Source organism: Alternaria rosae (assembly GCF_020736505.1).
Source record: "Alternaria rosae strain MPI-PUGE-AT-0040 chromosome Unknown BKA58scaffold_2, whole genome shotgun sequence".
Taxonomy (NCBI): Eukaryota; Fungi; Ascomycota; class Dothideomycetes; order Pleosporales; family Pleosporaceae; genus Alternaria; species Alternaria rosae.
In genome coordinates this window covers 4,229,752-4,242,830 of record NW_025763571.1, presented here as the reverse complement: position 1 = coordinate 4,242,830, position 13,079 = coordinate 4,229,752, and the positions used below count along the sequence as shown (strand labels likewise).

The 13,079-nt window shown below is 52.9% G+C and overlaps 7 protein-coding genes across 7 annotated transcripts; 6 read left to right on the top strand and 1 right to left on the bottom strand.

Moving 5' to 3' along the window:
- Positions 1-329: 329 nt before the first annotated feature.
- BKA58DRAFT_399005 (uncharacterized protein) lies at positions 330-1,099 on the top strand (the record flags this gene model as incomplete). Its single annotated transcript, XM_046171522.1, has 4 exons — positions 330-404; positions 624-767; positions 819-974; positions 1,037-1,099. The coding sequence occupies 4 exons, from the start codon at positions 330-332 to the stop codon at positions 1,097-1,099; spliced, it is 438 nt and encodes a 145-aa protein (XP_046029851.1).
- Positions 1,100-1,259: 160 nt separating this feature from the next.
- BKA58DRAFT_399004 (uncharacterized protein) lies at positions 1,260-1,922 on the top strand (the record flags this gene model as incomplete). The annotated part of the gene is made up of 2 exons (XM_046171521.1): positions 1,260-1,275; positions 1,369-1,922. The coding sequence occupies 2 exons, from the start codon at positions 1,260-1,262 to the stop codon at positions 1,920-1,922; spliced, it is 570 nt and encodes a 189-aa protein (XP_046029850.1).
- A 405-nt stretch (positions 1,923-2,327) lies between these two features.
- BKA58DRAFT_399003 (uncharacterized protein) lies at positions 2,328-2,689 on the bottom strand (the record flags this gene model as incomplete). The annotated part of the gene is made up of 2 exons (XM_046171520.1): positions 2,328-2,482; positions 2,536-2,689. 2 exons carry the CDS (start codon positions 2,687-2,689, stop codon positions 2,328-2,330), a joined length of 309 nt encoding a protein of 102 aa, XP_046029849.1.
- A 658-nt stretch (positions 2,690-3,347) lies between these two features.
- On the top strand, positions 3,348-5,419 carry BKA58DRAFT_108266 (kinase-like domain-containing protein). The gene is made up of 6 exons (XM_046163873.1): positions 3,348-3,701; positions 3,760-3,811; positions 3,865-4,072; positions 4,125-4,281; positions 4,330-4,715; positions 4,763-5,419. The coding sequence occupies exons 1-6, from the start codon at positions 3,698-3,700 to the stop codon at positions 5,177-5,179; spliced, it is 1,224 nt and encodes a 407-aa protein (XP_046029848.1). The 5' UTR covers positions 3,348-3,697; the 3' UTR covers positions 5,180-5,419.
- Positions 5,391-8,699, top strand: BKA58DRAFT_378471 (Bromodomain-containing protein). Its single transcript, XM_046169696.1, has 7 exons — positions 5,391-5,685; positions 5,942-6,036; positions 6,125-6,167; positions 6,223-6,761; positions 6,811-7,072; positions 7,122-7,788; positions 7,837-8,699. Exons 1-7 carry the CDS (start codon positions 5,602-5,604, stop codon positions 8,316-8,318), a joined length of 2,172 nt encoding a protein of 723 aa, XP_046029847.1. The 5' UTR covers positions 5,391-5,601; the 3' UTR covers positions 8,319-8,699.
- A 71-nt stretch (positions 8,700-8,770) lies between these two features.
- On the top strand, positions 8,771-10,073 carry BKA58DRAFT_453237 (uncharacterized protein). Its single transcript, XM_046174459.1, has one exon. It carries the CDS (start codon positions 9,032-9,034, stop codon positions 9,956-9,958), a length of 927 nt encoding a protein of 308 aa, XP_046029846.1. The 5' UTR covers positions 8,771-9,031; the 3' UTR covers positions 9,959-10,073.
- A 126-nt stretch (positions 10,074-10,199) lies between these two features.
- Positions 10,200-11,433, top strand: BKA58DRAFT_108250 (uncharacterized protein). Its single transcript, XM_046163872.1, has 2 exons — positions 10,200-10,348; positions 10,399-11,433. Exons 1-2 carry the CDS (start codon positions 10,236-10,238, stop codon positions 11,063-11,065), a joined length of 780 nt encoding a protein of 259 aa, XP_046029845.1. The 5' UTR covers positions 10,200-10,235; the 3' UTR covers positions 11,066-11,433.
- The last annotated feature ends 1,646 nt before the right edge of the window (positions 11,434-13,079 follow it).

Here is a 13,079-nt window from a genome sequence, read left to right as displayed (position 1 = left end):
GCAATACATCTTCTTATTGTTCGCGTTTCTTGCCTCCAGACTAGTGGTTGGTCAGGTTTAAATGTGTTGTACAGCATCATTGTCAGCTTGCCGATTGGAGGTGCTTGTCGTAGGGTGTCAGAATTTCATACAACGGCGCACCTCGTGCAAAGTAAGAACCGAACGCCCTGAAGTCTATGTTACCATAAAAACCCAAGTTTGCAACACGCTAGGGCAATGTAGCCTCATCAGCTTTTTTCATTGTACTTTGTAGGGGTGGATGTCTAATCTGTCCCTTGGATGGGATGGGCGCATTGAACCGTATCATGAGCAGTGTTTCCTACCATACCATGCCCTTGAATCTGCAGCCATACATTGGTGGGATGTTAAATCGGAGTGACTCTTGTAGGACCAAATCATTATCCGTGGGTTGTGGGTTCCAAGAACCACGAACCAGAATAACTTCTGTATGAACCCTGCATGAATGCTTCTGACATCTACATTTACACGCCTCAATTCTATACTCTCAAAAAAACTCCACGTCACCATGAAGCGATCTCACCCGAATGCGTCAAAAGGGTTCACATCTGTTCATAAAGCAATTCAGCCTTCAAGTTCTAGAAACTAACTCCTTCATCGTGAAGCTCCTTACCAACATCCTCGGTGTTGTCTTGTGCAGTGCCGTTGCAGTCACTGCGCAGACATCCAACGAACAGCAAGCTTCCACCATCGAAGCTCCGGAAACCAATCCCAGTGGCCACGTATCCGAAGGCAAAGCCACCACCAAGGTACGATTGGAGAGTAGATCTCAGCAGTATCCAAAGTCTGACAACAAGTAGTGCGCGAGAGAATGCGTTGGCCCTTTCTCCTACGAAACCGAGGAGGAGTGGTACATGGCGATGAAATGCTTGGAAACATGCGAACTCGCCAAAGAAGCAGAAGTATACCTCGAAGACTATGGTTTGTCCAGTGCCCGTGTTGTGCCGTTGAATATAGTAAGTTCCAAATCCTACTCTTACCATACCACATCCTTGGTAGCCTCACTTACTCAACACAGGCATCCGACATGGGCAAGTTCCAAAAAGCTCACGATGAGGAACGTCGTCGTTTCTACCCGTGAAATGCGAAAGAGCCTTCTGGTGGTGCATCTTGCGTTGATGGAGGATTGAAGTAGGGTAGAGCGGCTTCTCCAGATCATTTGTAGTACCTCGAGGGTGGTGATTGTCCAGAGCAACGATAGCTGAACCTACATATCCTCCTGGATCGTGCAACGCACCATCATGCATGTGAGGCCGTGTACGTCGACGGCAAAGCTGATGATGAAGAGCCGCGGCCGAATTGATCACCTCACGCTAGTCCTCCGGTAGAACTATACCTTTTCCGTCCAAGTACCAACCCCCAACGGCACGGGAGATCGACAGAGCATCGGCAAAGCTTCGCTCGCGTTCGCCCATCACTCACCAGCACGTCGCCAATACTGCTCCTTCCCCCCTCGCGATGCGCCCGAGCCTCCGGGTTCTCTCACGCCACCACGAACGCCCGCAAGCATGCCACCACGCGCGCGTCCCCGCCACCGACCCTTGACCATCGCAACCATCTGTGGTACTGCATCGCTCATTCTACCCACCGTCACGCTCATCCGCCTCTACACCATTTCGCAGCTACCCGTATACTCGATCATCTACGCCGGTTTCATCAGCGGAGTAACGTTTCTCTTCTATGGCTACGATAAGATGCAGGCGCGGAATCTGGAGTGGAGGGTCAAAGAAGTGACGTTGCATACACTGGCGATGGTGGGAGGGTGGCCAGGAGCATTGGCAGGCATGCACTATTTTCAGCATAAGACGAGGAAGGTGAGGTTTCAGGCTGTGTTCTGGGGGATCGTTCTCGGGTGGGAGGGTGTCGCGTGGCTGGTGTGGAGCGGTGGGGTACACGTTGGATGATGAGTGATTGAAACAAGTCTACCAAGACGACGAGGAAAGATTTCATTAGGGATATGGGAGGCCGTTATGAGAGTCATGACGGTCGTGAGAGTTCAAACCAAACCTTCCCGGATGGTGTACAAGGAAAAGGCCACCATGAGAGGAGCCACAAAGGAACCACCAAACGCCTACCGAGGGTACGCCCAACATTCCCCTTCTGCTATCATGTCGCTACTCCGATTTCTTCCAGACGTCCCTCTGAACCGTCTCCTTGGATGCGATGACCGACCCCCGAAGACACTCGAGCAATGCCCTCAGACACGCCTTGACGGCCTCCTAGTGGAACCGGTCCGAGATCTTCTTCGATACGTCCTTGGTTTGATCCCAGACTTGGGTTGCCGTTCGGACTGTACAAAAGAAGAGGCATTAGCGACCAGTGAGCGGAGATGTGAGTCTATCAGCGCTTTCACCAGCTTGCTCTCCAATGGGGTTCTGCATGGCGCCGCCCGCGAGGTTGCTGATGCCTTGCTTGAGGTTCTTGACGTCTTCTTGGTCGGAGGTGGGAAGCTTGTTGATCTGGTCTGGGAGATGTCAGTGTTTGCTAGGCAGTCTTTGGGAGTAAGGAGAGACTCACCCTTGGCCATGTAGGACATCTTGTTCTCGCCCATGGTCTGGAGGGCCTGCTTCTCCATCTTGCGCTTCATCTCTGGGGAGATACCGAAGAAGTAGAAGTAGCCGGCGGCCAAGGCGATCAAGCCAGCGAGGATGGTGAAGATGCCGATAGCCATAGTGGAGATTGTGCGGTTGCTCGTTTATGCGAAGGAGTTTGTATGGGAATCGGAGTGTAGTGCTGCTGTAGAGGAGATCTGGTAGAATAAAGAAGTGATGTGCGTGGTATGGTGGGCGTTTGTCGATCGAGGCCCAGATTATGTAGGTGGAATGGGCATGACGTAGGAATTCCACATGCAAACCTGCCAGCCTTGCGACTGCGGTACCAAACGAGCGGTTCCTTCTTGGCATGAACTGGGCCCTTCCTTCTGTGGCGCATGCGTTCCACAAACATTGGAAGGGTCGCGTCTTCCTGGTGCACCAGAATTATACTGCGTATGCAATCGTGTATTGTCTAGCGGCCGTTAGTCTCGACATGGTAGCGCAGAATGCCAGGAATGCTAAGAGAGGTACGAGCTCTTTCGTACTATGAGAGGCGTTTACTATTCGGCTCTTAAGATATATGATTGAGAAGCTGCGAGCAGATAGATGTCCATGCTTTGCGAGTCAAGATGACAGTGACTGGTGCCACACCCTGTTGACCCTGTCCGACGCGTGTATACTGCAGCAGAGCGTGCATGTAATGCCCGCCCGTTCATCTGATAGTACGTGGTAGCATCGACCTGTGTTCAATTGAGCCTGACAAATGTGGCATGGAGAAAGCGTTGAGGGCTGCTGCTAGGTTTTGAGCCATCCGCTGGCGCTGCGCCTCAAACCCTGGAGGCCGCGAGGCGGACACGAACGTCGAATGCGCCTGCCCCACAGCCAGGCTAGGTGCTACTCCAGCAAGCCTTCCAAGACGCTCGACCTTTGTTGCTGACCCGATCCAATTCTGTGCCTCCTTTTCACGACTTTCCTTTGCAGCCTTGCCTTTTCCTCCTACGACAGCATTGCTACCTAACTGTTGTTTCTTACCCCTCACCCACCCCCACCACCAGCTGAACGCGCCTGATAGGCATCCCAAATCTCACCCTCAGCCTGAGACGACGCTCGCGGCAGTCATATAACTGCTTACCAGCTCGCCCATCATGAGTTGTACTTCCCTCTCTGCGTTGCGCATTACGATATTCAAGACTGACTGCTGGTCTAGTGACAAACATGCTCAACAAGCTGCACGGCCAGCCCGACAGCTATGATCGCAAGTCTGTACCCTGCTGCCCTGCGCCCCGACGTGTACTGAACATGCCACTCACAGATCACGATACCGTTTCGGAAAGACACTCGGCGCCGGAACCTACGGTATCGTCAGAGAAGCTGACTGCCCCGAGGGCAAGGTCGCTGTGAAGATCATCTTGAAGAAGAATGTGCGCGGCAACGAGCAGATGGTGTACGACGAGTTGGAGATGCTGCAGCGCATGAAGCACCCTCACATTGTCAAGTTCCACGATTGGTTCGAGTCAAGGGTATGCGCGACATGGGTCTCTTCTACGGGACTGTGGAGCTGACACCTGCCAGGACAAGTACTACATTGTGACCCAATTGGCGACCGGAGGAGAGCTGTTCGATCGCATTTGCGAAAAGGGCAAGTTCACAGAAAAGGACGCCGCTGAGACAATCCGACAAGTACTCGATGCAGTCAACTACCTCCACAAGAACAATGTCGTTCACAGAGGTATATCCTCCGCCTCGAATGCAACAACAGAAGCTAACTACTGAGCAGATCTCAAGCCAGAGAACCTGTTGTACCTCACACGCGACGCAAACTCCTCCCTCGTACTTGCGGATTTCGGTATCGCCAAGATGCTTGACTCGAAGAGCGAAGTCCTGACCACCATGGCTGGCTCGTTCGGATACGCTGCTCCTGAGGTCATGCTCAAGAAGGGCCACGGAAAGCCCGTTGACATGTGGTCCATGGGCGTCATTACATACACACTTTTGTGCGGATACTCGCCGTTCCGGTCAGAGAACCTTGCGGACCTGATTGAGGAATGCAAGAACGGTCGCGTCATCTTCCACGAGCGCTACTGGAAGGAAGTGAGCCCCGAAGCCAAGGAATTCATCAAGAAGCTGCTAGAGCCCAACCCAGATAAGCGACCAACCAGTGAAGTATGAGCAGGCAGTCACCGTCTGTTGAAATACACTAACAATACTAGTCCGCCCTCAAGCACGTTTGGCTCAGCGGAAGCACTGCTACAGACCACAACTTGGTGCCAGAGATCAAGGCGTACGCGGCAAAGGCCCGCCTCAAGCGCGGCATCGAGCTCGTCAAGCTTGCCAACCGCATCGAAGCGCTCAAGATGCAAGAAGACGAGGAAGAGGATGTACCAGGAGAGGCAGACGTGCCCGCCAACGCCCGCGAGGCCGCAGGCGAAGCCATTGCATCGCATTCCGAGGACAAGAGTTTGGCAACCAAGGAGAACGCAGACACAGGCAAGGGACCCGGACGCCTAAGCAGAATCGCAAAGGGTGCCATCTTCCGGGAAGTTGTGCTAGCCAAGGTGCGCGAGATGAAGGAAGCGGAGGCGCGCGCAGAGTTCGAGAAGAAGGCGTCGGAGCCGGCGCAGAAGTAAGAGGGGGTTTTTGAACGACTTTCCTTGTTTCTGGCGTGATCCTACAAACATGTTGAGTTTGCTGCAGTATTAGCGGAGATCTCGTTTCCCAAGTATACCCCTGGAAGATAGCGACCAGGCCCCACTACCTAGAAACAGTTGATGGGTGATACATTTATGCTGCTGTTTGAAGCGTGATGCTGCAAGTGGAAAGCGTTTACTATTTGTCGCCGGCATGGTGTGGTGAAGGACGCATCTGGTGATGCAAGCGGACCGTGCGCATGTGCTTGGCAAAACTGGGAAGCCTAGATTGAACACTGCGGCGCGTCCACCGGGTTGACGACGGAACGCGCATTTCACTGCACCGCCGCCACGATCCTCAGCCGCCTCGAGACGCTCGGCAAACCACTCAGACCGACTACGCGATCACGAATCAACCGGAAATGGAGAGCGCGGCCAAGCGCAAAGCCGCGAGTGCTGCAGCGGGTGACCACGACGGGCGCCCTGCGAAGCGACAAAAAGGGACGGTACGTGCAGTCGGTGGTGGTGGGTGATGCATCGTCGGCCGTGTCCTGGAGATGCACGAGGCGTGATGGGCGCGTTGCGGGATGCTCCTTAGGCCAGGAGCGCGACACCTGGGGGTTCGACGAGTAGGCCATCACCGCCGTCGGCCCCTCATCGCTCCCTCAACACCACGCGCGCGCCGGCGATGCAGTCAGCCATGGGGGCAGTCTGCTCAAACAACAATGGGAGCAATGCTGACAGAAGACCGCTTCCGTGCAGGCCGAGACGCCCAATTCCAGATCAGAGACGGTCGAGTCGACCACGACGGCAGGCTTGAAGTTCCTCGACAGCTTGAAGCAGGCCAAAGACAAGACGTACGTGACGCCCTCTCACGCCTGTCACATTGGCAGCCTCCATACTACCCAGTGTGCGAACTTAGGAAACCCCTCTGACAACTTGCAGCGGACGTCCCATCGCAGTCCACTTCCTTACTCTTCCCGATAAGGTATGTCCCAATTGCGCTGCCTACGTAGACCAGATCCACTGACAGTTGCATGTAGGCCGAGGTGCCTGACTACTACGAATTCACGAAACTGCCTATCGCTATTGATACCATCGAGAACAAACTCAACAACGGCGAGTACGCGTCCCTAGCTCAAGTCGAAAGCGACTGCAAAAGACTGGTCAACAACGCAAAGGCCTTCAACGACAAGAACTCCGTCATATACCAAGATGCCGAGCGCCTACGCAAGACCGCCTCCAACTGGATGGTGAAGCACAACCCCGCCTACCGTGACGGCAACTATGTCGCAACAGCCACCCCGATCCCGGGCGAAGACAACTCTACCCCGTCGAAACCTTCCCCTCGCGTTACCTCAACACCAAGAACCGCCCACACACATACACCTGCTACACAAGATACAGCCGACCGCCCTCGACGAGCGGCCGCTATCGCCGCATCGGCCACGCCAGCACCGTCAAAACTGCGACAGTCGGCGTCTGCTGCGCTGGAAGATGACGACGATAGTGCTGAGTACGAAGGGAAGACGTTCCAGCAGGCACAGGAGCAGATCGTGAGGGAGATTATCGATTATGAGGAGTAAGTTGCATGCTTCGTGCTAAAGTACCAGCCAGCTAACGCCCTTCAGCCAAGGACTGCAGATATTCCTACCCTTCCAGAACCTCCCGTCGCGCAGCTTGAAGGACTACTACCAACTGATCAAAGACCCCATGTCGCTGGCCGCCATACAGAAGAAGGTTCGCGGAGTAGTGGGACGTGAGGCTCCGACAGGCCATACATTGTTCAAGAGCTGGGACGCTTTCGAAGAAGCTTTCAGTCTGATTTGGAAGAACGCTCGTATCTACAACGAAGATGGTAGCGACATCTACAACCTCTCGCTCGAGCTTGAAGTACGTCTACTGTCTGCATGCTCTCATACCTGAGTACTGACCAGCATAGGAAATCTTCAACAAGAAACTCGAAGAAGCCAGATCCAAAGTCAGCGAGCCAACGCAACCGAAGCTGAAGCTTAACATGTCCAGCGCCGCAGCGGCCCCAAAACAACAGCTCAAGCTCAAGCTGAAGCCGAGCCCGGGATCAGAGCGCAACACTCCAAGTGCTCGCGATTCTGCGACGCCCGGCGTCATTGTTGATAACGATGCCCTTCTGCGACAACAACGACATGTTCTTGACAGCGTGGGCAACCGATTATCTCAGCCTCCACCTGGGAAAGCCGGGACGCCAACTGCACCTGCCAATCCGTTTACTGGACCGAGAGGTGGTGCTGCGACGATTGCACCACTCTCCGCCGCCCAGAGCAAAACTGCAGGATCTCCGCCGGCAGTCAATGGTGTTAAGCAAGATGTACAATCACCTGCCCTGAGTGCTATCAGGCCGGCCAGCACCGCACCGGATAGTCAGGCTGCACGACTCAGTGTACCAGCGCAGACTCCACACCCGAGCATGGCCCCACCGCAGAGTGTATCTCGCCAGGCAAGTGGCAGTCCACATCCGAACGGTGTTGGGCTGCAGAATGGAAACCACGTTCCTTCATTCCAAACGCCAACCTACTACGCGCCTCCACCAGTAGCCCGCGTAGATAGTTTCAGAAAGGTGCCACTCAAGAGTAAGTCTAGCACTCCCGATTCAATAGATCCTTCACTAACACAGGCAGGCGTCGACGAAGCACTAATACCCAAAATCACGCTCAACACTCATCCAGCGCTTAACCCGTCGAAGCCATGGTCCACTAGCATCCTGGCAAACAAACAAAAGACCATGTACAGTGCCACAATGGTGGTTGCGCCATCCAACTCTTACATCCAAGTTGTACCCAAGGTTCCTATTGCGCTTACAAGCCGGATGTACCGCCTCTTCGTCACCGTGAACGGCAACAAGACACTCGAAGCAAATCGTGTTCCTGTCACAGCAGGCATCAACGGCACAAGCCCAAGTCCCAGCTACGAGGGCGGTAAGAAGAAGGGCGAGCCACTCTTCGAAGCGAAACTCGTAGCTGGCGTCAATCGCATCGAAGTCGAGATTGTCGCAGAGAAAGAGCGCAAGGGTCAAGCCGAGAGCGGCACTGCGAAGAAAGAGGATGTCGAGATTGAAAAGTGTACAATATTTCTGCATTTGCCTCGGCAACCGACGAATTAGGCATCCGACGACTTGGACCGGGCAGATTCTGAATACAAATGGTTGGACTCGCGAGCGTTGTGGTAATACGCTGATGTGGTTTTCTTGAACGCTTAGGGTACTGGCGTTTACCATGGCGGTGGCATTAGCATCAGGATAACAGGAGTTACGGTGCGTGCTTGCTTTTATCTAATGGCGGGTATACCGAAATTGGGGCGTGTTGTCAAGCTGGGAGAATGGGACTGAAGAACCGAGGATTGAGACTATGGAGTGGGAGGAAGCGCGATGGACATTCCGCGTTGTAAGAATAGGGCCTTGTCGATCGAGACGTGCACATCTATCTACTGAGTTTCTTTGAAACAAATCAAATATTCGAAATATGTAGGCTCCGCGCATGGGTCCATCAAAAGTGCATGTGGTGCGTCATCTAGCAAACTACATTCACTTCTTTGGGTATGCTGCACCTTCCAAGCCTCGTTTTCTAGCCTACGTGCATATCTCGGGAGCCGAGCAGAGATTTGGACTAACCCTTCGCGAGAAATGCAACGTTTGATATGCAGTCAGCATATCCGTGCATCTGCAGCTTCGGCACTCCACACGCTTGCCGTCGTCCACCCGAGGATGCACAACGGCGGGCGGAACATAAAAGCAACGAGAAACTCGACAGACACATAAAGACCCAAGAAATAGCGTCTTTCTCTCCCGCAAGTGGATCATAACCAGCACTCATAGCCATGGCCTCCTCATCCCCCACACCCTCACCAACGACCGCCCAAGTGCGCCCCAAACCAGGCCTCCTCCTCGTACACCCCCGCCTTCACGACCCCACCCCATCTAATGCTACCACATTCCTCCGCTGGACGAAATTGCATTTCAGAGATCTACTCGATATGCCTGATACGGGTTCTGGGCACGTCACACAAGACTTGCGGTTCGTTGCGCCGGAGGGCGATGAAGCGTATACCCACAACAAGGAAGAAGAAGGAGAGGGAAAGGAGATGCTACCAAAGTACCTGTACACGTGTCTAGTGAACGACATTGCATGTTTGAAAGGGGAAGCGTATGCGGCTGTCAGTCGTCAGTTGAACTTGGAAAAGACAAGGGCGTTAGGGGAGGGAGAGGTGGGGGTAGGATTTCAAGAAGAGCAGGGAAAGGAGAAGATGGTGTTTGATATTGTGGATGCGAAGTTTGCTGTTTACGAAGAAGTTGGAGGAGGAGGAGGAGGAGGAGGTGAGATGTCGTTTCAACGCCTCCCGCCGCATCTCACTTCGCGAATGGGCGCAGCACCGAAATCCGTGCTTATTGCCGTGTATGGAGATGTTTCACTTGAAGTTGGGGTAGATCGTGATACTGTGCCACAGATTCTTCACGACTCTCTCCTTGCTCGCTTCAAAGCTGTTGTTCCGCCGACTCTTACGCCGTACTCGTCATTGTATAAATGGGCCGGGGTGGAGGCGCAGCCAGATAATCATCCATTGATTGGTAAAGATGGGAGAGGAGAGTGGATGGTGCTGCTTTTGTTGGTTGATGAGACAGGGGAGACGCTGGTTAGAGGGCATGCTGTTATGTTGGTGGAAGGGTGGGTTGAGGAGGAGAGGGGAAAGATGGGGGTTGGGGGGATCGAGTTTGGGGTTTGGGAGGGGGAAGTTTTCATGGGGTAGATGGGGATTTTGGGAGGGTTTTGTTGTACTCGGTTCAAAAAGGAGAATGATAACGCGTTAAAATACTGGCTTTAGCTATTCCCATGTTGTATTTGTCTTCGGTGCTCAATATGTGATATACGCGGAAAGTAGGGTGTGATGATGAGTCGTGGTTTCGAGCCGATGAATCCATGAGTGTCGGTTAGGTATGGTAGGTGACATCATCCCGCATCCGCATAGCTGCCTGGACACACCGCCGTAAGTACGCTCTTTATTGTTCTACCTCCCCACGCCCACAATGAGAGCCTGGGGTTATAACACGTCACCAGAACCGGAAACCCTCACAGCCTTGTCAAGATTAGAGAACGGAGTCTTTGATGTTGTGCCAAAAGTTGACTGGCAAAAGTCCATGTCAGTCGCATGATGCACTACTTCAGGTATTACATGCTGATACTAAGTAGCGCAGAGCGCAGTGCAACTGAATCGCCTCTACTCCGTCTACCCCGCGAATTGCGCGATCTCATCTGGACCTTTACCCTCACAACAACCGTACAACCGTGGAGGACGATAAAACCTCACGGTTCTGCTTTCAATGTCCTCCAAGTATGCCGACAAGCCTACACCGAGGCTATCAGCTTGACTTATCCTTTCATTACCTGGTCTTTCATCTGTATGAGACACTACGAAGACTTCTTCTGGAAAATACGCGATGGAGCAGCGAGGAAAAAGGAAAGCTTAGTACACTCCATACAGATTGGCGCCGATCCTTCGGATTTATATATGTTGGCCGAGATAGTAGATCCAGGGACTGATGAGGATGAGCAGGAGGAGGGCCAGGGCGAATACGATCGTGCCACGTTTCGTGCTTTCGAGAATCTATCGCATCTCGAACTACTACTTTCGGCCACGGGAGTGTTCTACGATTCCGAAAAGGAAGATGATTTGGATGCCAAGGCTTATGGTGCAAACCCGTATGAGGTTGACTACATCGAGGAAGCCAGAGATAATTTCAACAAGACTATGGAGCGGAAGGTTCCTCGTGTACGTGTAACGTACAAGGACTTCGATGATAGTTTGGCAATGGAAAGGTTCTGGTGTATGCAGAGTCCTCGAGAGATAGGCGGTTAAATGGAAACGGCTTAAACATTGTGGCCGGTTTCTTGGAGCAATTTCGATCATCTCGTCTCCTTGGCGGATTGGAAACAGGCAAGACTAGCGAGGCATCGCAAAAAGCAACGGCGGGATTCACTTCGTCCCGCACACCGTGGCCTCATTGATGACCGCAGGACAGGTCCAGAATGTGTGCTGTTCTGGATGGTGGCGATTGGTCATGTTCTATTGTAGAGCTACCTCAAACGCAGTCTCGCCGACCTCGATGCAGTTGCCAGAAAGACTAGTTTAGTGTTCTCTCGATAGATCTGGAACGTGTCATAGATGTATGCAGTGATTGGAAAAATGTAGTCCACATGCGCGATAATGATGAGTATATCATGAGATTTCACCTCAACAAAGCATAATAAGCTATTGCTAGTGTAATTCGTACAGTTCAAAGAATTTGCTGTGCACCATGCAAGGCTTTCGCTTGGTAATCCTTGACTTTAGTCGTGAGACAGAAACAAGCTTTCGGTTTTGGACGAGAGAACACAGATGGCTGATTACTGAAGGGTTTGCAAACAACATGAGTGCGGGCAGGCCTGGAATGCTATTCTAGTCTCGCGATGGCGTTCCCTTAAGTTTCCAGAAGTATGAGTCTCACATGTGACAAGACTATAGACTTATTGTTATCCTATCGTTCGTCCGCAAGTAGGCGAGATATACGAGAAACGGACTCCAACTATTGCCTGCCACAAGACCGAGGTAGAGCAGCGCGGTAGGGCCGACGGCTTACCAGGTCACCGGACACGACATTGCAGTAGCAGCGGGAACCACAGCTGAGGCTCGTCGTATTTCCATGGGTCTAGTAGAGGCCAAGCTTTTGTGTCTTGCTGAGCGGACTTGGCAACCTGCAAGTCATTATTGAACGAGGCGACATTCTCGAACAGCATCGGTGAGACCAGAGTGGAAAAGTGCAGCAAAATTCCGATCTAGTCCTTCGCTACTGCACGCTGACAGCCTCAGCTTATCGGACTTGTGAAAATGGCGGCGCCATCGTATAGGCAGCGAAGCAACACGATGACAGCAGAGACGACATAGAATGTTTCCATGCAGTGTGAGCGGTTGTATGCCACCAAGTTGTTGGAAAGCTAATATTGGTTTGTACGAGGGAGTAGAGAGTCAGAGGCGATACGTTTGGCATGGGTCTGCTGGTGGAACAGGGACCCCGATTTAGTATCACCCTTCTCGCGTGTCCAAGTGCCGTCGCGGGGTGTCGCAGGGGTAAGCGGATGTATGTCGAATTAGCGGGTATTTTCCCCTGCTAGATATTTTCCGACGCTGTGCCATAGTCAAGCTCAGCTCGGAATCAATTGCGAAGTAAGCGTGAAGGACAGACTCCACTCTGGTATGGCGATTGCATGATCTTGCTACTGTCATTCCGCTATCGGGCCAGAGTGGGGGTCTTCTCGTTCCACTATGTTCTGATTCCAGCGTGGTGCGGCAGCTGTTCTAGACAATCGCTGCGTGGCTCTACGTGGTAAAAACATGCCATCCAGTGTTGAGGCTTGACGGTACGCGCAAGGCTACTGAAAAACTCAAGCTTTTATTGTTCTCATGTGCTTTTGATTTCTTTCTTGGGTCAACTCCAGTTCGGCGTCGCAGTTGTTTTTGCGGATTGTGACGGGAGAAGATTTGAAGCTCGTACACGTGATGGTACGACTTGACCAATAGTGAAGCTGTGTAATGGAAAGGGAAGAAATGAGCCGTGCATTCGGCATGCATTCGTTCCGCGCTGATGCTGCATTACGGGGTAGCTGAGGTTAAGCTGTGGAGAGGCGTGGTGGCTTCGAGGGCTTCGAATGACAGGCTGAGCGATCTCCACGCCAAGGCCGACGGGCGCTAGTCTAGCGCCGATCACAGCTTGGTCACAGTCCGGACCTCCCCTTCCGCAGCCTCCCTCTAGGCTTCTCTGCTTGCCATGATTTTACACACACAGCACCGGCACACTGGCGAGCAGTCCCCCGGACGCGGAACTGCTATTCCTGGA